The sequence below is a fragment of the Anomaloglossus baeobatrachus genome, chromosome 4 (genome assembly GCF_048569485.1).
Source record: "Anomaloglossus baeobatrachus isolate aAnoBae1 chromosome 4, aAnoBae1.hap1, whole genome shotgun sequence".
Classification (NCBI taxonomy): domain Eukaryota; kingdom Metazoa; phylum Chordata; class Amphibia; order Anura; family Aromobatidae; genus Anomaloglossus; species Anomaloglossus baeobatrachus.
The window spans coordinates 490,050,216-490,074,896 of NC_134356.1; the positions used below are offsets into that span (position 1 = coordinate 490,050,216).

A 24,681-nucleotide genomic window follows, 5' to 3' on the forward strand; every position below is an offset into this window, starting at 1 on the left:
TGAGCTGGGGCCATTGTGTCTTTTGAATGGCGGGGAGGTGAGCTGGGGCCATTGTGTCTTGGGAATGGCGGGGAGGTGAGCTGGGGCCATTGTGTCTTGGGAATGGCGGGGAGGTGAGCTGGGGCCATTGTGTCTTGGGAATGGCGGGGAGGTGAGCTGGGGCCATTGTGTCTTGGGAATGGCGGGGAGGTGAGCTGGGGCCATTGTGTCTTGGGAATGGCGGGGAGGTGAGCTGGGGCCATTGTGTCTTGTGGCGGGGAGGTGAGCTGGGGCCATTGTGTCTTTTGAATGGCGGGGAGGTGAGCTGGGGCCATTGTGTCTTTTGAATGGCGGGGAGGTGAGCTGGGGCCATTGTGTCTTGGGAATGGCGGGGAGGTGAGCTGGGGCCATTGTGTCTTGTGGCGGGGAGGTGAGCTGGGGCCATTGTGTCTTGTGAATGGCGGGGAGGTGAGCTGGGGCCATTGTGTCTTGTGAATGGCGGGGAGGTGAGCTGGGGCCATTGTGTCTTGTGAATGGCGGGGAGGTGAGCTGGGGCCATTGTGTCTTGTGAATGGCGGGGAGGTGAGCTGGGGCCATTGTGTCTTGTGAATGGCGGGGAGGTGAGCTGGGGCCATTGTGTCTTGTGGCGGGGAGGTGAGCTGGGGCCATTGTGTCTTTTGAATGGCGGGGAGGTGAGCTGGGGCCATTGTGTCTTGGGAATGGCGGGGAGGTGAGCTGGGGCCATTGTGTCTTGTGGCGGGGAGGTGAGCTGGGGCCATTGTTTCTTGTGAATGGCGGGGAGGTGAGCTGGGGCCATTGTGTCTTGTGAATGGCGGGGAGGTGAGCTGGGGCCATTGTGTCTTGTGAATGGCGGGGAGGTGAGCTGGGGCCATTGTGTCTTGTGAATGGCGGGGAGGTGAGCTGGGGCCATTGTGTCTTGTGAATGGCAGGGAGGTGAGCTGGGGCCATTGTGTCTTGTGGCGGGGAGGTGAGCTGGGGCCATTGTGTCTTGTGAATGGCGGGGAGGTGAGCTGGGGCCATTGTGTCTTGGGAATGGCGGGGAGGTGAGCTGGGGCCATTGTGTCTTGTGAATGGCGGGGAGGTGAGCTGGGGCCATTGTGTCTTGGGAATGGCGGGGAGGTGAGCTGGGGCCATTGTGTCTTGGGAATGGCGGGGAGGTGAGCTGGGGCCATTGTGTCTTGGGAATGGCGGGGAGGTGAGCTGGGGCCATTGTGTCTTGTGGCGGGGAGGTGAGCTGGGGCCATTGTGTCTTGTGAATGGCGGGGAGGTGAGCTGGGGCCATTGTGTCTTTTGAATGGCGGGGAGGTGAGCTGGGGCCATTGTGTCTTGGGAATGGCGGGGAGGTGAGCTGGGGCCATTGTGTCTTGGGAATGGCGGGGAGGTGAGCTGGGGCCATTGTGTCTTGTGGCGGGGAGGTGAGCTGGGGCCATTGTGTCTTGTGAATGGCGGGGAGGTGAGCTGGGGCCATTGTGTCTTGTGAATGGCGGGGAGGTGAGCTGGGGCCATTGTGTCTTGTGAATGGCGGGGAGGTGAGCTGGGGCCATTGTGTCTTGTGAATGGCGGGGAGGTGAGCTGGGGCCATTGTGTCTTGTGAATGGCGGGGAGGTGAGCTGGGGCCGTCTTGGCTTGTGATCCTGTTATCTCTATATAGGTGTTACAATTCAATTTAATGCTTCCTGTGAATATGACTGCTGAGAAGTGATTCCTATTTTGTGAGTGTCAGTATATTGGGAGGCGCAGTGACCACAGTGCAAACTGAGATGGAAATGGGGGGAAGAATCTGAAACTATTAATACATATTTAGTTTGGTTTTTTTTTTAGGTTTTCTTTTATTTTTTTATTTTTTTTTTTTTTATTTCTGGCACTAAAACATTGAAGAAGCCGCTGCAATGCCGCAGTCGCTGTTTCCCCTTGTGTCTGTCCGCGGGCATCCTTAGGTGTAAACCCCCATTATCTAAAATAAGTTAGTTCTGGAAAACATCCACCTTTTCTGGCGGCTGCTGACATCCACTCTTTAACCCTTTATGGATGTGTTCTAGGTGGTCTAATTTAGTGCATCTATAATTATGAAGTGAATCACTTTGCAGCCTTGCATAAGTCATTTTGTTTGGTACAGTGGCTGACTGTTAAAAATCAGGGCTTTCACCACTGACTCTGGCATTGAACCCTGCCCCAGCTGCATCTTGTCATACTAGTGACACACTGGGAGGGGCAGGAGGCCTGTGAGAAGATGCTCCTTTCACATATTAAATATGATGTATTCCTCAGAAATGTTGAAGCTTTTTTTCTGAAAACCCCTGTCCCTGGCAATTTTTTTTTTTTTTTTTTTTTTCATAAGCAGTGACGAGTCCTCTCAGCTGCTCCCAGTGCCTATTGTCTGCAATGTCCACGTCATAGACAGCGCTGCAGCCAATCAATGAGCACAGCTACTCCTTGGGTAGAGCCAGTAAGCTCACTGGCTGGCCGGCTGTCAACATAATGAGAATTAGACACCGGGCGCAGCTTAACCCCATAGTGATGGAGCTAATTTTCACCTTAATGACCAGACCAAATTTTGCAATTCTGACCAGTGTCCCTTCATGAGGTTATAACTCTGGAACGCTTCAACGGATCCCGGTGATTCTGAGATTTTTTCGCCACATATTGGACTTCATGTTAGTACCAAATTAGTACCAAAAGTGACACCATTCTAAAAATTGCACCCCCCAAAAGTACTCAAAACCACATTCAAGAAGTTTATTAACCCTTCAGGTGCTTCACATGAACTAAAGCAATGTGGAATGAAAAAAAGCAAATTAAATTTTACCTAAAAATGTTGCTCTAACCCAAATTTATTCACTTTTAGAAGAAATACAACAAAATGGACCCCAAAACTTGTTCCCCACTTTCTTATGAATGCACCAATACCTCACATGTGGTCAGAAACCTCTGTTTGGACAAATGGGAGGGCTCGGAACAGAAGGAGCAATATTTGAATTATGGAAAGCAAATTTGGCTGAAATAGATTGCGGGCACCATGTTGCATTTACAGGTCCGCTAAGGTACCTAAACAAAAAAAAAACCCTCAAGTAATGCCATTTTGGAACCTAGACCCCTCAAGGCTATCTAGGGGTATAGTGAGCATTTTAGATCCACAGCTACTTCACAGATTTTGTTAACGTTACGTTGTCATATTGAAAATTTTAATAATTTTCTCAAATGTTGCTTTAGCATTAATTTTCTCACTTTTTCAAGAGGTAATTCCAAAAATTTGACCAAGGTTTGTTACCCACTTTTTTATGAGCACGGTGATACCTCACATGTGGTCTGAAACCTTTGTTTGGACAAATGGGAGGGCTTGGAACGGAAGGAACAATATTTGAATTTTGAAAAAAAAAATTTGGCTGAAAAAGATTGCGGGCACCATGTCGCATTTGGAGATCCCCTAAGGTACCTAAACAGCAGAAACCCCGCACAAGTGACCCCATTTTGGAAACTAGGCCCCTCAAGGAATTTATCTAGATTTTTGTTTTGAGTACCCTGAACCCCCAGGTGCTTCACAGAATTTTATAACGTTGAGCCATGAAAATAAAAAAATAAAATTTTACCACAAAATTATTTCAACCAGGTAGTTTTTTTTTTTTTTTACAAGAGTAAAAGGTGAAAATTCAGCATAACATTTATTGTGCAATTGCTCCTGAGTTTGGCGATACCTTATATGTGGTGGAAATCAACTGTTTGGGCGCATGACAGGGCTCGGAAGGGAAGGAGCGCCATTTGACTGCAAAAGTGGCTGGAATCAATAGTGGACGCCATGTTGCATTTGGAGAGCCCCTGAGGTGCCTATACAGTGAAGCTCCCCAACATGTGGCCCCATTTTGGAAAATAGACCCCTGAAGGAATTTATCTAGATGTTTGGTGAGTACCCTGAACCCTCAGGTGCTTCACAGAAGTTTATAATGTTGAGCTGTGAAAATAAAAAATACATTTTTACCACAAAATTGTTACTTCAACCAGGTAGCTTTTTTTTTTTTTTTTTTTTTTTTTTTTTTTTTTTTTTTTTTTTTTAGAAGTGTAAAAGGAAAAAATTCAGCATAAGATTTATTGTGCAATTTCTCCTGAGTATACTGATACCTTATGTGTGATGAAAATCAACTGTTTGGGTGCACAGCAGGGCTCGGAAGGGAAGGAGCGCCATTTGACTGCACAATTGGCTGGAATCATTAGCGGACGCTAAGTTGCTTTTGGAAAGCCCCTAAGGTGCCTAAACAGTGGAGGTCCCCCACAAGTGACCCCATTCTGGAAACAAGACACCTGAAGGCTTTTATCTAGGTGTATAGTGAGCAGTTTGAATCCAAGAGTACATCACAGAATTTAATAAGCTTAGGTTGCCATATTGAAAATTTTCATTTTTTTCACAAAAATGTTGCTTCAGCATCAAATTTGTTACTTTTTCAAGAGGCACCAATAAACCGTGGACCCAACAGGTTATCCAATGTCTTATGAGCACATGGATACCCCACATGTGGCCAAAAACCTCTGTTTGGATAAATGGGAGGGCTTGGAATGGAAGGAGCACCATTTGAATTCTGGAAAAGTTGAAATAAATTGCGGGCACCATGTCACATTAGCAGGGCCCCTTGGGTACCTATACAGCAGAAACCCCCCCCCCCCCCCACCCCCCCACAAGTGACCCCATTTTGGAAACTGGATTTTATTCAACATTTTGAATCCACAGGTACTTCACAAAAATGTTGCTATAGCAACGAATTTCTCACTTTTAGGCTATGTGGCCATGATCCAGCGACATGGTGTCTAGTATACAGTGTCGCCTTCCTGCAGAGATGTGAGTGTTGTCCACGGGAGAACACAGCTGCCCATGCCCACGATTTGGGTTCAGGCTGCTGTGGAGCTCTATGCTACCTGCAGAGAACACTCTTGTCTCCGCAGCATAAATTGACGGGAAGCTGCACCACAGGTCAGTCTATTCTACGGAGAAGAGAAGCACAGTGGGCACGGGATTTCTAAAAATCCTTCCATTGTGCTTCTACTGCACAACACAGCGTTATGGACGCAGGGAAAACACTCCGCGCCCAAAACGCTACAAACCCCGATTGTTGGTGCACAGCCTAAAATGCTACAATGGATGAATGGATAGATGTCAAACAATTATAACGTCCCACCCCCTGCATATTCTAAGCTGGCGCCCTTTAGTGCCTTTCATGTGGCACTAATGGGTGCCTAGCCTTGTATTTAGCCCCACCAAAAAATTAATAATTAAAATAAACGACGTGGGGTCCCCCCTATTTTTGATAGCCAGCTAGGGTAAAGCAGACAGCTGTAGCCTGCAAACCACAGCTGACAGCTTCACCTTGGCTGGTGATCAATTTGCAGGGCTCCCAAGGCGTTTGTTTTTGTTTTATTTTAAAAAAAAAACAAACAAAAAAAACGTGCCCCTCCCCCCCCCCCCCCCCCAGATTGGATCACCAGCCAAAGTGAAGCGGACAGCTGGGGTCTGGTATTCTCAAGGTGGGAAGAGCCATGGTTATTGGACTCTTCCCAGCCTAAAAATAGCAGGCCGAAGCCGCCCCAGAAGTAACGCATCCATTAGATGCGCCAATCCTGGCGCTTTGCCCCAGCTCATCCCGCGCCCTGGTGCGGCGGCAAACTGAGTAATATATGGGGTTGATACCAGCTGTACTGTCACCTGGCATCAAGCCCTGGGGTTAGTGATGTCACGGCATCTAAACAGATACCAGACATCACTAACCCAGTCAGTAATAGAAAAAAAAAAGACAAAAAAAAATTTATTTGAAAAAACACTCCCCGAAACATTCCTCTTTCACCAATTTATTGAAAATAAACAAATTCCGGTCGCTGTAATCCATTTTGGAGGTCCCACGCCGACTCTGGACCTTCTAGAATATGGGGTGCACGTTCAGGGAACGTATCCCCCATTTTCTGGAAGAGCAAGCTCTCAATGAGCAGTGTGGGTGCAGTAATCGGAGAATACTGCACTCACACTGCCCCGGTCCAACCTAGGGCAGAGTGACCTGCAGTAACCTCATTCCAGAATGAGGGGCACGCTCACAGAACGTACCCCCCCCATTTTCTAGAACAGCAGGCTCTCCGTGTGAGGAGTGTGGCTGCAGATTACTGCACTCACTCTCCCCCGGTCCACAGTACAGCAGCATGTGCAGCAGCGAGGTCAGCGTCCCTGCTTGCAAGGATCCAGCTGACAGCCGCTGTGTGCACATGCGCCGCCAGCTTTCCAGAAGGAGGCGGCGTGATCGTGGGGACGGAGCAGAAGCCAGGTAACGGGGAAGACCGGGGGCTGACGCGGGGTGACGGCGGGAGACCTAGCAACAACTTTTCTGTCGCATGTGATGTGTCACATGCGGCAGAGCAGGATGAATGCGGCCGCACGCTACTGTGCGCTGCGCGCCGCTATCTTGCATGCTCCGAAGGGGGGCGGCTCTGGAGAACCGGAGGGGCTCCGGGGGACCAGAGGGCTCCGGTGTACCAGTGGAGGGGTCAGGGGGAGGACATTTCCCTGCGATCTGAAATGTTTGATCATTTCAGATCGGAGAGAAATGAATGCAGAGGCGGCGGCAGTTTTCGGCGCGCGGCAGCGCCATTTTGGATGTCCGGTGGGGGTGGGGGTTGATTTTTCCGGTACGGGGGGCCTTGGGGGCATTAGGGGCTTATATTTCTTTCTCATCTGACATGTTTGATCATGTCAGATGAAAAAGAAATCAGTATTATTTGCCATTTTTTTTGTGTACGTCGGTACAGCTGAAACCCCCGAGATTTTCCGTCACTGTGGGGCGCTACAAGCTTTTTCCGGCCTGACGTCTCAAGACGTCGGAACAGAATAAGTACCCCCGTTTTTCTGACGTCTTGAGACGTTAACAATAAGGAATAACGTTTGGAACACCATTCTAAGTCTGAACTGGGTGCAAAAACCTAAAAAAAACATCACTATGGGGAGATAAGGTATGCACACCAGTGACTATGTAAGGGGAATACATGAAATAGCAGAAACTGCTGTGTGAATACTGACTTGAAAAATCCAATAGCTATATGTAAGAGTGAAAATGTGAAAAATGGAATCTGCATTACTGCCATGAACATATGAATCAAGAGAAATTTAGCTACTGAATTGATCAATGCAATAGAGCCCCAACACTACGCCAAAGTATTTCTCTACGTTGGGGTCCCTAGCTTGTGTGTCCTCTCATGCAGTTAAAAAACTTACCGTGTATGGGAAGCTGAGACCCAGGCTATATATGCATTCACATTTTCACTCTTACATATAGCTATTGGATTTTTCAAGCCAGTATTCACACAGCAGTTTCTGCTATTTCATGTATTCCCCTTACATAGTCACTGGTGTGCATACTTTATCTCCCCATAGTCTTGAGACGTTAGGCCGTCGCTATGGGGTTAACCTGAGGGGAGAGGTTTTATTGTTTACCTAACCTGGGGACTGGTTTTCTATGACCTGAAAACTTCTTCATAGAAGGACTAAGTTAGCAAGTTAAGGCTGCTTTCACACTACGTCTTTTTAACATGCGTCATGAACGTTTTTTAACGCAAAAACGGATCCAGTGCAAATGCGTTTTAATTTCAATGCATTTGCAATGGACTCGCGTTAACATGTCACATGCGTTTGCGTGCGTTATAGTGAGGATCCAGCGAGTTGCAGTTTTTTAACATTTTCCAAAAACGCTAGTTTTTGAGCTGCGTCCAAATACTGCAAATTGCTGGATCCTGACTAAACAGCATGCAAACGCATGTGAATGCTGGCATGCTGATAGACAGGATCCTGCTTGCTCTACTGAGCATGCCCAGAAACCAGCCTCCGTGATCAGTGTCTCTCTCCCCCCTCACTCCTCCCATCTCTCTCCCCTGTCTCTCCTCCCTCTCTCTGTCTCTCCCCCACCTGAGAGCTGCTGACACTCGTAACCAAGGTAAATGTCGGGTAACCACTTCTCTTAGTTACCCGATGTTTACGTTGGTTACGTGTGCAGACGCTCGTAACCAAGATAAATATCGGGCATCCAAGCAAGTTACCCGATGTTTACCTTGGTTACGATCCTCTGCAGCTGTGAGATGCTGGCTCCCAGTCTGTCCCATTCAGTTCCCCTCACTCCCGATCACATGACTCCAATGCCCGCCCCTAAACATCCAGTGACAGGATCCTGCAAAATAACATGCGTTTGCATGAATTTTTTTGCTGTAAAAGCATGATCCGCTTTTACAGCAAAAAACGTTCATGACGCATGTTAAAAAAACGTAGTGTGAAAGCAGCCTTAGATGGCCACAGGAGGACTCTGTAGTGCCCTGTTTGAGTAGATTGGGGGGTGGAGCATGCTATGGGACTGCCAGAGATGGCACTACGAATATGACGCTCAGCCACGTACCACAGTCCCAAATACAGTGAATAGCATGCCTGCTCTGTTCTTGAACCAGTGGTATCCCTGAGTGAATAAGTGACCTCCTATCCTCTGGATTGATCATTTATATCTGTACATCTTTTTCATTTTTCTTTTGAACATAATAGGTGAGCAAATCCCTCGACATTCCCTCTGCAGCGTGAGTGATATGTTTCTGCACCTCGTGGGAGCTAGCTAACATCACATACAGTAATGAAAGGCCATGATTTGTCTTTAAGTCTTTAAACTGCAGCCACCACCTCCAATGTTTATTTCTAGTGGGCTGATGTCGATCCATCATGAAGCAACAGGCTGTGGCAGCACATCCATGCCCTGCTGGCCTTGGTGGCTTTAGGACAGGGGGGTGGAAAATACATTTACTTTTTTTCTGCCATGGAGCATTTGAATATTTATAGCATTCATAGGTTGTTCACAATGATCAACTTAAAATTTACCCTGCTATATTTGATCAAACATTTGACTAACTCACCCCCTAATTGCCTAGTTTGTGTTGGTCAGTCTGGAGTGCAGGCAACTTTTTGTGATAACTTTTGAAAAGAACTGGTGACAGCTGTAAGTTGTCCTGAACACTGATGTATATTTCATTGCTTGTCTACTTAAAGCTAAATTCATCACTACTCATGTTACATTTATAGAACTCGCGCAGTGGGACATCTGATGTATACAGCAGAAAAGTGAGTTACCTATGTGCTGTATAGAATATACTAGTCTCACTGAGACTGTGCCGCGTGCCCGGCCCCCGGCAGACGCGGAGACTGTGCCGCGTGCCCGGCCCCCGGCAGACGCGGAGACTGTGCCGCGTGCCTGGCCCCCGGCAGACGCGGAGACTGTGCCGCGTGCCCGGCCCCCGGCAGACGCGGAGACTGTGCCGCGTGCCCGGCCCCCGGCAGACGCGGAGACTGTGCCGCGTGCCCGGCCCCCGGCAGACGCGGAGGCTGTGCCGCGTGCCCGGCCCCCGGCAGACGCGGAGGCTGTGCCGCGTGCCCGGCCCCCGGCAGACGCGGAGGCTGTGCCGCGTGCCCGGCCCCCGGCAGACGCGGAGGCTGTGCCGCGTGCCCGGCCCCCGGCAGACGCGGAGGCTGTGCCGCGTGCCCGGCCCCCGGCAGACGCGGAGGCTGTGCCGCGTGCCCGGCCCCCGGCAGACGCGGAGGCTGTGCCGCGTGCCCGGCCCCCGGCAGACGCGGAGGCTGTGCCGCGTGCCCGGCCCCCGGCAGACGCGGAGGCTGTGCCGCGTGCCCGGCCCCCGGCAGACGCGGAGGCTGTGCCGCGTGCCCGGCCCCCGGCAGACGCGGAGGCTGTGCCGCGTGCCCGGCCCCCGGCAGACGCGGAGGCTGTGCCGCGTGCCCGGCCCCCGGCAGACGCGGAGGCTGTGCCGCGTGCCCGGCCCCTCTCTGTGTGATTACGATGGCAGGAGAGCAGAGCTGTGTGTCATTACATACATTCTGCATCTATCACAGGCATTGGGTATAATAAAATTATATTGAAAACACACCAGAAATTGTTGTTCTTTGGAGCTTGTAAAACTGCCACTCTTCAGGTGTGATACCATAACATTCAAAAAGTGTATATCGCTCAACCAAAGAATATTGTTTATTCTAAAACAAAACTGTATTCAACTGATCTAATATCCACAGAAATTGATGGCAACCCGTGCATTTCTGGTGTGATCAAACACCCTTATTTTCCTATAGATGAGCTGTAAAAATGTATAAAGCAGGTCAAATATATGCTTTTTTTTTTTTTAATTTTGTGAGTAGACTTTGTTTCACTAGACACACTTTCTTTGTTTTTTATTGGGAATGTTTTAGTAGCAAGCCTAGATCTAAAGCGGTGTATGTGACACACTGCAGCACTCATCTCACTGCACTGACAGGGTGGAGGGAGATGAGCAGAGCTATGTGTCCATTACATACCCCATTCTGCGTCTATCCCAGACACAAAGCTGTGTATGTAATAACATAGCTCTTCTCTTGTCCCCAGGTCACACAGATCTATCTGCTGGCACCTACTGCAAATACTAGTAGTGGGAGGAGAGCAGAGCTGGGTCATTACATACATTGCTCTTCTTCCAATACGAACATTGCTGTGAGATGCAAGCTGCAGTGTATGACATATACAGCTCTTTATCTAGCCCAGACACACAGCTCTGCTCTCTTGGCACTTGTAATGGCAGTAGAGGTTTGCAATAAGATCATTGTAACCTAGGGGGGAGAGCAGAGCTGTGTCTGAGTTAGATGAAGAGCTGTGTATGCATTGAGACACAGCTCTGCTCTCCTTCCAGCACATGAGTCTTGCCAGTTCTAAGCTTCTCTGGAGACAAGAATATCTGCTAGCTTACCCTTAGTTATAGTGGAAAGCAGAATATAAACGTTACAAGCTAATATCTTTGCAACGGTTAAGCCATGTGCGCACGGTGCGTTTTGGTTGTGTTTTAAACTGCACTGTCATTGACAAAATGTGAGCATTTTGCATCCCCAGCAAAGGCTATGATAAATCAGAAATTCCATGCGCACTTTGCTTTTTTTTTTTTTTTGCAGCGCTTTGTTTGACAAATATATTTGTCAGTCGTTGCCTAAAAAGAAGCAGCATGTCACTACTTCATAGCGATTTGTTAACATTTTCCACCCATTTAAATGAATGAGGTGTCAAACGCAACCAAAATATGCCTTTTGGTTTGCGTTTTGGATGCATTTGTCAACTTTTCTCCATTCTCTCGCTCGACTCGAAAGTGCGGGCTCATTAGGCTCATCTCATATTCACTGCTTCCCTCGCCCACCAACGCCTATGATTGGTTGCAGTCACACGCCCCTATGCTGAGTGACATCTGTCAGACTGCAACCAATCACAGCTGCCAGTGGGCGGGTCTATATCGTACAGTACAATAAATAATTAAAAAAAAAAACTCTGCGTTCTAACACCCCCTCCCCCCCCCCCCCCATTTTGATGCCTCACAAAGAAAAAGCCTCGCAGCTGGGGGCTGATATTCTCTGACTAGGGCGACCCACATTGGGAGCCCCCCAGCCTCACAATATATCAGCCAGCAGCCGCCTGCAATTGCTGCATCCATTAGATGCGGCAATCCCGGGTCTTTACCCAGCTCATCCCGATTTCCCTGGTGCGCTGGCAATTGGGGTAATAAAGAGTTAATGGCAGCCCACAGCAGCCACTAAGTCCTAGCTTAGTGATGGCAGGCATCTGAGACAACACCTCATCACTCATCTGTAAGTGAAAGTAAATAAACACGAACACCGAAAAATCCTTTATTTGAAATAAAAGACGAAAAAGCCACCCTCTTTTCACCACTTAATTAACTTCCCCCAAACACCCTTCCAGGTATGACATAATCCACACGAGGTCCCATGACTCTTCCAGCACTGCTACATCTGATACTCACAGGGAGCGCCATAGAACAAGATTACTTGCTGTGAGCTCCACACAGCACCTGAAATGAGTCGCGCTATCAGCAGTGACATCACTCAGTTTAGCCACAGCTGGAGTCCTCCACCTGTGGCAGAAAATCTCCCGAGTGCGCTGCTCCCTTCAATCAGCGGTACCGTCACTCAGGTGATTTCCGGTCATAGCTGGAGTCCTTCACCTGTGGCACAGAGCTGCGTGCTGAGAATGAACTCGGATGAACCTCTGACGTCACAACGGTGGCCCCCACACTATTGCCTGTGTCGTGGCACTGACGTCAAAGGTTCACCCGAGTTCATTCTCATCACGCGGGCAGTCATGCTCTACGGTGCTGCTGTGACTGGACAGGGATGTAGCAGAGCTGAATCGCTGTGGGACCTTGTGTGGATTACTTTGGACCTGCAGGGATGTTTAGGGGTTAAAGTGGTGAAAGAGGGTGTTTTTTGTATTTTATTCCAAATAAAGGATTTGGGGGGTGTATGTGTTTACTTTCACTTACAGATTAGTGATGGGGGTGGGGTTTCAGACGACTGCCATCACTAATCTAGGACTAAGTGGCTGCTGTGGGCTGCTATTAACTCCTTATTACCCTGATTGCCAATTCACCAGGGCAACGGGAAGAGCCGGGTCCAGAGCCAGAATTGGCGCATCTTATGGATGCATCACTTCTGGGGTGGCTGTGGGCTGCTATTGTTAGGCTGGAAAGGGCCAAATAACAATGGGCCCTCCCACCCCAATATTAGCCCCCAGTTGTCTGCTGCACCTTTTTTTTTTTTTTTTTTTTTTTTTTTTTTTATATAATCAAATAAGAAAAAAAGTGTGGGATCACGTCTATTTTTCATGATTAGCCAAAGTACAGCAGAGAGCTGAGGGTTGCAGCCTGCAGCTGCTGTTTCTGTGCTGGATATGAAAAATGGGGGGGACCCCACGTTTTTTTTTTTTTCCCCCAAAAAAAAACAGCTGGCCAAGCTGGCCCGCTATCAAGCTATTATTTCTTTCCATCTATTTTATATATTCTTTCTTATCTGTTCTATATGTTCTTTCTATCTATTCTTTCTATCTATTCTAGCTATCAATTATCCGATCATATTTTATTTCTCCTTTAAAAACACACTGACAAACACGCATAGAAACCGCATGCATTTTTACCACTTTTTTTGTCAAACGCAGTGTTTACAGTTGTCAAGTCTGCCACAGGGTGAGGTTTTTTTTGTTATATCAAGAACGCAGCGAACGCAAAGTCTATGGGGACTAGAATCGGGCGCAAAGGGGTAGGAGCAAGTATGTCATACTTACCGATCACCGGGCAGCTGTCGCACTGCTCCCGCTGCAGCTCTTTCATCTTCCGAGCCGCCGCTCATTAGCCTCATAACTTATGCACTCCTTCCCTGCTCACCGGTGGCTGTGATTGGTTGCATTCAGACGAGCCCCCCCACACTTAGTGACAGCTGTCTCACTGCAGCCAATCACAGCCGCTGGTGGGTGGGTCTATATCGTGCAGTGCAATAACAAATAAAGAAAAATATGTGCGGTCCCCCCCCCCCCCCCCAATTTTTATACCAGCCAGAAAAAGCCTGAAGGCTGGTATTCTCAGGATGGGGAGCCCCACGTTATGGGGAGCCACCCAGCCTAAAAATATCAGCCAGCAGCTGCCCGGAATTGCCGCATCCATTAGATGCGACAGTCCCGGGACCCTACCTGGCTCATCCCGATTGATGTGATGTGGTGGCAATCAGGGTAATAATGAGTTAATGGCAGCTGCCCATAGCTGCCACTAAGTCCAAGATTAGTAATGGCAGTGTCTATGACACGCCATGACTGATCTGTAAGTAAAGTAAATAAACACAACACCGTGAAATCCTTTATTTAAAATAAAACACAAATAATCCCCCTCTTTCACCACTTTATTAAAATCCCCAAATTACCCCTCCAGGTCTGGCGTAATCCACACGATGTCCCACGACTCTTGCAGACTGATTCAGCGGCGTCTGACATAGCACTCGATGCAGCCCCGTGAACGAGGCTGCAGGGGTAACTCCAGGTCATTTCTCACGGTCGGTGAAAAATAGTGACGTCACCGACTGGCAGTGACCCTGCAAGAACTCAGACCCAAAGTCCCACAGGGTCACTGCTGTATGAGAAATACTGTTGGGGGGGGGGGGGGGGGGGGGAACACATACATCATAAAAGCTGTAATATCTATCAACCAATCCATTATCTATCTATCCATCTACTATCTGTCTGTCTTGCTACGGTATCCCTCTGTCTATTATCTATCAATAGGAAATTTACACTTTTTTTTTAATTTTTTTTCAATGTGCTTTATTGCATTGAATGCATTAAAATACATGTACCAATCCCCGGTAAAACTGTATGTGGCTTTCGGGTGCGGTTTTCCGCAGTTTGCCGCGCGTGCGGCAATCTTTCAGACCCTGTGGAATTTTCTTAAGAAAATTCCATTTTCTAGTGCGCACAGGGCCTAAGAGTTTGACATTGTTTAAATGACAGTTCAGAGGGGAAAAAAATCTTCCTAAATGGCCAGATCCTTATTCCTGTGGTCAGATGTGAGACTGCATGGATTACAAGAAGTCATATTCTGCTGCTAGCTGCCCAGTATCAGGCTGGTCTTTAAAGTTACCGTCATTTTCAGAATGGATTTTCATAAATCAATAGCACACATGAAAACTAATGTTTTATCAGAGAAATCTGCTTTTCTCCTCCTGGACTGATCTTTCATTCTCGATTCATAGTTAAAAACTGTAGCCAACTAAGACAACTTTTCCCATCCAGATGATAGATGACAGCTGCTACTTCTTAAAATGCTAGGAAGGGAAAAATGGGGGAGAAGCAGGAGCCAGGCAGAGACACTTTATCAAGTTCTCGAGAAGCAACAGTCAATTTTTATTGATGGGCGACTTCTACTTCCTGTTTATCCCATGGACATTGGCAACAATAGACTGACTCAGTTCTAATTTTATTTTGCCCAGATTATATTTCTATACAAGTGTCATTGAGAAGGAAGAGGAAGAAAGTGATCCTTCTGTGACATCACCTATTGTGAATGGCGGATCCTGTCTTGTATACTGTATATAGAAGGGTTACTTTTATTGTATTCCTGCCTCAGATAAGACTGCTGACATGTCACCAGTTCAGAACCGTGCCATATAAAATAAAATGTGTGTATTATACATACTTGTCATATGATCAGTCATCCTTAATAGGCGATGATCACCGCTTCCCCCCCCCCCCTCTGCACAGATCACATTATGCTCCTCATCTAGTACTTTATTTGAAACTGTTTGCCTCCACATGTCGGCTGTGAAGCAGATATCTGAATTCTTAGGCTGCTTTCACACCTCCGGTCTTAGCAGAGCCGGCCAATCCAGCTCTAAAACCTATGTAACGGACGCGGCGACAATACCGCATCCTTTGCATAAGTTTTTTACATGCGGCCGTTTGGTTTTTGCCGCTTGCGGCAGGCTACGGAGCATGCGCAGTGGGAAAAAACATTTTGCGTTGCAAATCGCACCGCATGCGTTTGTTTTTTTTTTTTTTTTTTTTTTTTTGCTGGACAAAAAAAACGTGCCAGGCAACGTTCCATCCGGCGACCGCATTGGCTAAATCTGCCGCATGCGGCAAAAACCGGATGGAACGCAAGCCCATACGGCACTAATGTAAGTCTGTGCAAAAAAAAAACGCAACCGGCGGCAAAAAAAAACGGTTGCGTTTTTTCTGCAAAGCGCCGGATTGTGCCGCACAGGAAAAAACGGATGTGTGAAAGCAGCCTTATCTGCACACTGCCCTGCCAAGATGTCTACATCCATATCATGTACAGAAAATTATAAATCCAAATTCAACAATATTTTTGTATATTAACTTAACTGTGTGCACCTGTTGTTGGAAATAAAGATGTGCACTGTATTTTATTCACGGTTTACTTTTCTTCTGAAGGAGATGGAGGATAAGGTGATCAGCCCAGAAAAAGTGGAAGAGGCTAAATTAAAAGCAAGGTATCCTCATCTTGGTCCTAAACCAGGAGGTTCAGACTTCTTGAGAAAACGGCTACAGAAAGGGGTAAGATATCTTCTATTCTTGCTGGTTCTATATATTTTCTTATTTGGAACATTTTACTGACTAGAGGTTGTAATTCTTCATGGCGGCTGGAAAGCCTTAGCTAGCTACAATGTAAAGCCCAAAATCATAGATTTCAAATTTCACCAGGCTGAAAATGTTAGGAGCAATATTCAGCGGTGCAGCATGGGAAGTCTTACGTCCTTTGTAAGGAACAGGTGGATGAGGATTTGGGAGATCATATCTGAAATAAAGATCAAAGCCTATTGTGATCTCCCCACCTGTACCCCAAGGCCTGCGATTACAGGAACCTTTTTTTCTGATCACCTACCATCCATCCTTTTGGCTCTTACTAAATGAGAAATTAGTGGGGTTTTTTTGTCACATTTAGGCCCTTTTCACACATCCTTGGAAGCAGGAGGACTGGGTATATTAAGAATAAAAAAAACCTTTTATTGTTAATAACACTATCGGCCACTACGCATTTCAACAGCTGATTGCTGTCTTCATACCTGATGAAGACCGCACTCAGCTGTTGAAATGTGTAGTGGCATATAGAGGGTTATTAACAATAAAAGGTTTGGGTTTTTTTATTCTTAACATACCCAGTCCTCCTGCTTTCTAGCGCTCCTATCTGACCGCTACCCTGCTTTCCTTGTGATATCCCATCTGAGGGATTAATGGAAGGAGCAGCTCTGGGAGCGGAGAGATATTCCTACCTACCAGGACCTATGGTTGCTGTGATACCGGGCCTTTGCTAGCTGCTACAGGACCTGTGGTGATGCACTTCCGGTCGGTTGCGATCACGTGACCTCCCCGGAAGAAGCTTCTCCACGGTGTTCCGCAGGATCTCCAGCCAGCATAAAACACCAGCAGCTCCTGCGGATCCTTCCTCTGCTATAACCGGGGTTATGCAGGGTTGCACAACCCCAATAGGTGAGCAGCCTTCGGGCATCCACCAAATTTATCACCACCAGGTGTCACACAGCGCATCTTTCCTTTTTTCCTCTGATCGTTTCACACATCAGGCATTTCTCTGGATCCGGCACACTCCAGTACAGTACAATGGCATCACGGCAAGCTCCGGTCACATGCTGTCATGTGACCAGAGCATGTGACCGGAGCATGTGGCCGAGCTTGCCGCGATGCCATTGTACAGTATTAACACTGTACTGGAGTGTGCCGGATCCGGCAATCCGGTGAAATGTCGGATGTGTGAAACGGGCCTTAGAGAATAGGGTTAGTGGAATCTATGTAGAGGTTATACACTACTTCAAACATTGAGCTATCCTAAGGCTAGATCATCCATGTCTGATCAGTCAGTCTGATTCCCGGCACAACCGCTGATCAGTTGTTCTGTGTTGGAGGCACCAGACGGCCAGAAATGCTCAGTGCCAGAGTTGCTCTGTCTTGGTTAGTGGCCATGGCAGGGTACTGCACATCCGTCTCCTATTCAAATCAGTAGAAGTGGTTGTGCCACGGCGGCTATCCAATACAGAGGAACTGAGCATAACCGGCTGCCTGCCGCCTAAGGTACCGGAAACAGCTGATTGGCGGGGGTGCCAGGAGCCACCATGGCCGATCAGACCTAAGGATAGGTAATCAGTGTAAAAGTAGTGACTAACTTCTTTAAGGAGATAGAAAATAAGGCATTTACACACCTGCTCATAATTAAGACATTAGTCTTTCATTTCACAAATGTTTGACTCTGGGATTGCAGACGTTTTCTGTCCCTGCAGTTGGGGTACATGCAATCATCTTTTGAGAGCTTCTGCTTTTGAGTAAACCTGGAAAAGCACCACAAAAATGACACTGATGTGCCCATCTTCAGTCTTTTGTTGTTAGTAGTATGTTCATTCTTTGGGTGCCTCCCACTGGCAAGACGCTCTCTAGCAATAGTATAGATGGGTGCAAAAAGATGCAAAACCCCCAGCGAAGCTTTCAAGAAATAGATCTCCTGCTTTTATGTGAAGCAGCTTCGCACAAGATAATATTATTGTTATGAACTTGTTTGGGGGGTCAGGGTCTTAAAGGGAAACAGACGGGATAAGTGCTGCACGAAGCGCGGCCAGGATGTCTGCATGATTTCAGCTATGTATGTTTGATTCTGAAGCATGAAACTTAAATTAAAAGCTGCCCGAGACCAAAGCACATAGGTGACTAGTCGAAAAAGTGGGTCCCGACTGCTGCTATTGAGTGACAGGTCTGTCAGTGTGTATAGATATATACTTAGAGAATCTGAATGAAAATATATATATATATATATATATATATATATATATATATATATATATATATATATATATATATATATATATATATATATATATATATATATATATATATATATATATTATATAATATTTATATATTTTCGGCTTGGTCACCAGCCGCTTTTAACTTAAGTTTCCCTGAAATGCAGCAGTGTTTGTCACATACCTGGCTGAAACATACAGCTGAGGTGTGATGCATGCTGCCCATGGATCAAGCGGTATGCATCAACTGTCATGTTCCTTATAAAGGCTGTGCATATATCTTTATGGTGAAGATATGTGCTTGTAGATGTAACATTCATAGTCTTAGGCACGTTGTCTAGTGAGCAAACATTATTAGAAGTACTAGTCTTCTACAAAAAGAATGTCATCACAAATTACCCTGTCACTTTCTGTCCCCCTTATGTACTCCACAAAGGACAGTACTAAGTCCCATCACACAAGCGAAGATATTAAAAAAAAAAAGTACAATTATAGAGCACAAGGTCAATGCAGAGGCCACTATTGTGATCAGTGCGTGAACCCTGACAGCAGGTTCATTAGAGAGCCAGATGGTAGAACAAATAGCAATCAGAATTAAACTTCTCAGTGTGATAGTATAGTCCTATAAGCTTATGACCCCCACCAGGCATTGACAAGCGGACTCTGCTTAATATTTAACTATCATCCAAAATGTGGAACATCTGACTGGACTCACCATAAGTGTAAATGTTTTCCAAAATGATATAGTGGTGATAGTGCAGCATGATGTATAAATGCTCGTATCCTGTTAGGAGCCCTTGAATCCAAACTCCAGAGCCGTTTATTCTTAAAGCTTATTACCCACTTACCTTTTAAAAACACATGAATGCTCCACTAACTTGATCTTTCTTGTGTATGAGGGAACCGGGTTGTCTGGTCTTGCAAATAAAATGGAAAAGTATCTGCAGAAATGTCTGATTTTTGTTGGTGTCTCCATCTGTTCATTTCTTTGTCGCTCCTAATTGGGAGACCCAGACAATTGGGTGTATAGCTACTGCCTCCGGAGGCCACACAAAGTATTACACTAAAAAGTGTAAGGCCCCTCCCCTTCTGGCTATACACCCCCCCGTGGGATCACGGGCTCCTCAGTTTTATGCTTTGTGCGAAGGAGGTCAGACATCCACGCATAGCTCCACTGTTTAGTCAGCAGCAGCTGCTGACTATGTCGGATGGAAGAAAAGAGGGCCCATACTAGGGCCCCCAGCATGCTCCCTTCTCACCCCACTTTCTGTCGGCGGTGTTTAAGGTTGAGGTACCCATTGCGGGTACGGAGGCAGGAGCCCACATGCTGATTCCTTCCCCATCCCCATTAGGGCTCTGGGTGAAGTGGGACTTTACCGGTCTCCAGGCACTGAGACCGTGCTCCTTCCACAGCCCCCGGAGAATCGGCTGGATATGGAGCTGAGTATCGTCAGGGACAGGGCCCTGCTTCGTTAAGGTACTCTGTGTCCCCGGGCATACCGCGCGCACACCGCAGCATGCTGGGCGTGTTAGTGCGACGGGGACATCAGCGCTGCTGCGCTTGTGCCATTCCTCACTACAGCGCTGCTGAGTGAGTAGACTTAGTACGAACGGCCGCGCCGGCCGCTGGGGTCAGTTTTCACTGCGACGCGGCTGGGACTTGTGGTGCGCCGGGGACTTCCGCGCTAGCCGTGCATGTATGACGGCCGCGCTTATTACTACAGTCCCCGGCTTTTGCGTCCTAGTTCGTTTCGTTCCCGCCCCCAGACCTGCCAGTCAGGGGGAGGGCGGGACGCTGTACAGACCATCAGCGCTGAGGGCTGGAGTCTGCTTTACATACTCCAGCCCTCACACTGGGCACAGTGGGACGCCAGTTTCCCGCACTTTGTTTGTGGCATGCCCACGGTCCGCCCCTCCTCACAGGACGCCGGCAGCCATTCCTGTCTGCACGCTGAGCTGGAGAGGGGAGACTGGGAGACCCAGACACGGGATTCTGCGACCTCACACCCGCTTTTCAGCGGGCGGTAAGCAGCCCTCAAGGGCTCACCCCCACTTGTGCCGAAGTGTACTTTGTATTTTTGTGCTTGCATGCTATACATTACACTGTACGGTCGCTGGTGACTCTCTGCTATATACCCTCCTAGGTTACTAAGGCAGACAACAGCATGTCGTCCGCAAAAAGCAAACGTGCCAAGGCACAGACTTTATATGCGGCTTGTACCGCATGTGGGGCTGCTCTACCGGCAGGTTCCACTGACCCCCATTGTGTGCAGTGCTCGGCCCCTGTGGCACTTGCTCAGCCGGGGCCGCTGCTAGAGGTGACCCAGGGAGAACCACCTGTGAATGCTGTCCAGGTGACAGGGACGGAGTTTGCAGTTTTTGCTGACAGATTGTCTATGACTATGTCTAAAATTCTTGAAACATTGCAGTCTAGACCAGTAACTCAGACCATGGGCACTGTTGAATCATTGCTCCCTGGTCCCCCTCAGCTGGAACACTCCCGAGCTCAGGAGGTGTCGCATGCACCCCAGGGTGACGACTCTGACTCGGACGACAGTCCCAGACGGCCTAAGCGGGCTCGCTATGAGCGGCCCTCAACTTCATCACACTGGTCAGGGTCCCAGCTGGACGACTCTCTGTGTGATGAGGCGGATGTGGCGGATCAGGATTCTGATCCTGGGACCGTTCTCAATCTGGATACACCTGATGGTGACGCCATAGTGAATGATCTTATAGCGTCCATCAATAGAATGTTAGATATTTCTCCACCAGCTCCTCCTGCGGAGGAGTCAGCCTCACAGCAGGAGAAATTCCATTTCAGGTATCCCAAGCGTAAATTGAGCACTTTTCTGGACCACTCTGACTTTAGAGACGCTATCCAGAAACACCACGCTTATCCAGATAAGCGTTTCTCCAAACGGCTTAAAGATACACGATATCCTTTTCCCCCTGACGTGGTCAAGGGCTGGACCCAGTGTCCCAAGGTGGACCCTCCAATCTCCAGGCTTGCAGCTAGATCCTTAGTTGCAGTGGAAGATGGGGCGGCACTTAAAGATGCCACTGACAGACAGATGGAGCTCTGGCTGAAATCCATCTATGAAGCTATTGGAGCGTCGTTGGCGCCAGCATTCGCAGCCGTATGGGCACTCCAAGCTATTTCAGCTGGGCTTACACAGGTCGACACGGTCACACGTACATCTGCTCCGCAGGTGGCGCCCTTGACCTCTCAAATGTCTGCATTCGCGTCTTACGCGATTAATGCTGTCCTAGACTCTACGAGCCGTACGGCAGTGGCGTCTGCCAACTCCGTGGTTTTACGTAGAGCCTTGTGGTTGAGAGAATGGAAGGCAGATTCTGCTTCCAAGAAGTGCTTAACCAGTTTGCCTTTTTCTCGTGACCGACTGTTTGGTGAGCGTTTGGATGAAATCATTAAACACTCAAAGGGTAAGGATTCATCCTTACCTCAACCCAGACAAAACAAACCCCAACAGAGGAGGGGACAGTCTGGTTTTCGGTCCTTTCGAGGCTCAGGCAGGTCCCAATTCTCCTCGTCCAAAAGGACTCAAAAGGATCAGAGGGGCTCAGATTCTTGGCGGACTCAATCACGACCAAAAAAGACAGCCGGAAGAACCGTTACCAAGACGGCTTCCTCATGACTTTCAGCCTCCTCTCTCCGCATCCTCGGTCGGTGGCAGGCTCTCCCGCTTTGGCGACATTTGGCTGTCACAGGTCAAAGACCGTTGGGTGAGAGACATTCTGTCTCACGGGTACAGGATAGAGTTCAGTTCTCGTCCTCCAACTCGCTTCTTCAGAACTTCTCCACCTCCCGACCGAGCAGATGCTCTTCTGCAAGCGGTGTCCGCCCTAAAGGCGGAAGGAGTGGTGACTCCCGTTCCTCTTCAGGAACGAGGTCGCGGTTTTTACTCCAATTTGTTTGTGGTGCCAAAGAAGGACGGGTCGTTCCGTCCCGTCCTGGATCTAAAGCTGCTCAACAAACACGTGAAAACCAGGCGGTTCCGGATGGAATCCCTCCGCTCCGTCATCGCCTCAATGTCTCAAGGAGATTTCCTAGCATCAATAGACATCAAGGATGCTTATCTCCACGTGCCGATTGCGCCAGAGCATCAGCGTTTTCTACGCTTCGTTGTAGGAAGCGAACACCTGCAGTTCGTAGCTCTACCTTTCGGGCTGGCGACAGCCCCTCGGGTCTTTACCAAGGTTATGGCAGCAGTAGTGGCACTCCTGCACTCGCAAGGTCACTCTGTGATTCCGTATTTGGACGATCTACTTATCAAGGCACCCTCTCAAGAGGCATGCCAGCACAGCCTGAACGTGGCACTGAAGACTCTCCAGGGTTTCGGGTGGATTATCAACTTTTCAAAGTCAAATCTAACCCCGACCCAATCACTAACATATCTTGGCATGGAGTTTCATACTCTCTCAGCGATAGTGAAACTTCCACTGGACAAACAGTGTTCACTACAGACAGGGGTGCAATCTCTCCTTCAGGGCCAGTCGCACCCCTTGAGGCGCCTCATGCACTTCCTAGGGAAGATGGTAGCAGCAATGGAAGCAGTTCCTTTCGCGCAGTTTCATCTGCGTCCACTTCAATGGGACATTCTCCGCCAATGGGACGGGAAGTCGACATCCCTCGACAGGGATGTCTCCCTCTCTCAGACAGCCAAGGACTCTCTCCGGTGGTGGCTTCTTCCCACCTCATTGTCGAAAGGAAAGTCGTTCCTACCCCCATCCTGGGCGGTGGTCACGACAGACGCGAGCCTGTCAGGGTGGGGAGCAGTGTTTCTCCACCACAGGGCTCACGGTACGTGGACTCGGAAAGAGTCCACCCTTCAAATCAATGTTCTGGAAATCAGAGCAGTCTATCTTGCCCTACAAGCCTTCCAGCAGTGGCTAGCAGGCAAGCAGATCCGAATTCAGTCGGACAACTCCACAGCGGTGGCATACATCAACCACCAAGGGGGAACACGCAGTCGGCAGGCCTTCCAGGAAGTCCGGCGGATTCTGACGTGGGTGGAAGACACGGCATCCACCATATCCGCAGTTCACATACCAGGCGTGGAAAACTGGGAAGCAGACTTTCTCAGTCGCCAGGGCATGGACGCAGGGGAATGGTCCCTTCACCCGGACGTGTTTCAGGAGATCTGTCGCCGCTGGGGGATGCCGGACGTCGACCTGATGGCGTCACGGCACAACAACAAGGTCCCGGTTTTCATGGCGCGATCCCACGATTACCGAGCTCTGGCGGCAGACGCCCTAGTTCAGGATTGGTCGCAGTTCAGGCTACCTTATGTGTTCCCACCTCTGGCGTTGTTGCCCAGGGTGCTGCGCAAGATCAGGGCCGACTGCCGCCGCGCCATCCTCGTCGCTCCAGACTGGCCAAGGAGGTCGTGGTACCCGGATCTGTGGCACCTCACGGTAGGCCAACCGTGGGCTCTGCCAGACCGTCCAGACTTGCTGTCTCAAGGGCCGTTTTTCCATCTGAATTCTGCGGCCCTGAACCTGACTGTGTGGCCATTGAGTCCTGGATCCTAGCGGCCTCAGGTTTATCTCATGAAGTGGTTGCCACCATGAGACAGGCTAGGAAACCATCCTCCGCCAAGATCTACCACAGGACGTGGAAGATATTCTTATCTTGGTGCTCTGCTCAGGGAGTTTCTCCCTGGCCATTTGCATTGCCTATTTTTCTTTCATTCCTGCAGTCTGGGTTGGAAAAAGGTTTGTCGCTCGGCTCCCTTAAAGGTCAAGTCTCCGCGCTATCCGTATTTTTTCAGAGGCGCCTAGCGCGACTTCCTCAGGTACGCACGTTCCTGCAAGGGGTTTGTCATATCGTCCCCCCTTACAAGCGGCCGTTGGAGCCCTGGGATCTGAACAAGGTCCTAATTGCTCTCCAGAAGCCGCCTTTCGAGCCTTTGAAGGATGTTTCCCTTTCTCGTCTTTCACAGAAAGTGGCCTTTCTAGTGGCGGTCACGTCTCTTCGGAGAGTGTCCGAGCTGGCGGCGTTATCATGCAGATCTCCCTTCCTAGTATTTCACCAGGACAAGGTAGTTCTGCGTCCAATTCCAGAATTTCTTCCTAAGGTGGTATCATCTCAACCAGGATATCACTTTACCGTCTTTGTGTCCGCATCCAGTTCACCAATTTGAAAAAGGTTTGCATTTATTGGATCTGGTGAGAGCACTCAGGATCTACATTTCACGCACGGCGCCCCTGCGCCGCTCGGATGCACTCTTTATCCTTGTCGCTGGTCAGCGTAAGGGGTCGCAAGCTTCCAAATCCACCCTGGCGCGGTGGATCAAGGAACCAATTCTTCACACCTACCGTTCTGCTGGGCTTCCGATTCCATCAGGACTGAAGGCCCATTCTACCAGAGCCGTGGGTGCGTCCTGGGCATTACGGCACCAGGCTACGGCTCAGCAGGTGTGCCAGGCGGCTACCTGGTCGAGTCTGCACACTTTTACCAAGCATTATCAGGTGCATACCTA

General features: G+C 48.7%; 1 protein-coding gene across 1 annotated transcript in view; it reads left to right on the forward strand.

Moving 5' to 3' along the window:
* Positions 1 to 24,681, forward strand: part of ARPP19 (cAMP regulated phosphoprotein 19) — a 37,150-nt gene that overhangs the window by 5,539 nt on the left and 6,930 nt on the right. The window contains exon 2 of the mRNA XM_075345776.1: positions 15,804 to 15,926. Coding sequence (XP_075201891.1) covers positions 15,804 to 15,926 — 123 coding nt within the window. The remainder of the gene's footprint in view (positions 1 to 15,803; positions 15,927 to 24,681) is intronic.